The sequence below is a fragment of the Sphaeroforma arctica genome (assembly GCF_001186125.1).
Source record: "Sphaeroforma arctica JP610 unplaced genomic scaffold supercont1.12923, whole genome shotgun sequence".
Lineage (NCBI taxonomy): Eukaryota > Ichthyosporea > Ichthyophonida > Sphaeroforma > Sphaeroforma arctica.
Genome location: NW_014027635.1, coordinates 1 through 695, shown reverse-complemented (window position 1 = coordinate 695; position 695 = coordinate 1). Strand labels below are relative to the sequence as shown.

The window sequence follows — 695 nt, the reverse complement described above, 5'->3', positions numbered from 1 at the left end:
ATATAAATAATTTAATGTCATGGATGACGATAAGAGGCATGGTTGTTACCTGACTAATAGACTACATTGTCTATTCACAGGTACACGTAATCGTGTTTTGAATTTGGCCTTGTCTCGGTTCCTCTCACCAACTTCATTAGAGACGAGTTGGGTTTTTAACATTGCAATCTTAGAATTTGGCATATGTATATGTACATATATACATAGACATATCTAGATATATACACGTGTGCTGTATTGCACTCGGACTCAGACAAACATTTTATACGTTCGAACGTTCTTGTAACAACATGTGTATGTCTAAAGTATCCCATACGAATGCATGATTTTTAGTATGTTTTTAGCCACTCCACTTCGTTCTCAATGTAGACGAACTAAAACCCTATACCCTAAACAGCCTTGTACTGATGCACCTTAAACTCGGTTGTTTTCTAATGCAGATGATCAAATAGACCCCACGCACAGGGCACAGGTCGTCAATGATATGCTTAGCACAGAGTACGAGTACATCACAGAACTGGAAGACTTCCTGAGTGACTATGCGTCACCATTGAGGCAACTGAAGGTGTGTCATGGCTGTGCTGTGTATATATTTTTCTCACACTATGATCTTATATATATATATATATATATATATACATGGATGGATACATTCACACACACACACACACACACACACACACACACACACACAC

The 695-nt window shown here is 38.1% G+C and overlaps 1 protein-coding gene across 1 annotated transcript; it reads left to right on the top strand.

The window, feature by feature from the left end:
- Positions 1 to 290: 290 nt before the first annotated feature.
- Positions 291 to 565, top strand: SARC_17947 (hypothetical protein; the record flags this gene model as incomplete). The annotated part of the gene is made up of 2 exons (XM_014287967.1): positions 291 to 294; positions 441 to 565. Coding segments are annotated over 2 exons (129 nt in total), but the record flags the coding sequence as incomplete, so codon positions are not given.
- Positions 566 to 695: the final 130 nt, after the last annotated feature.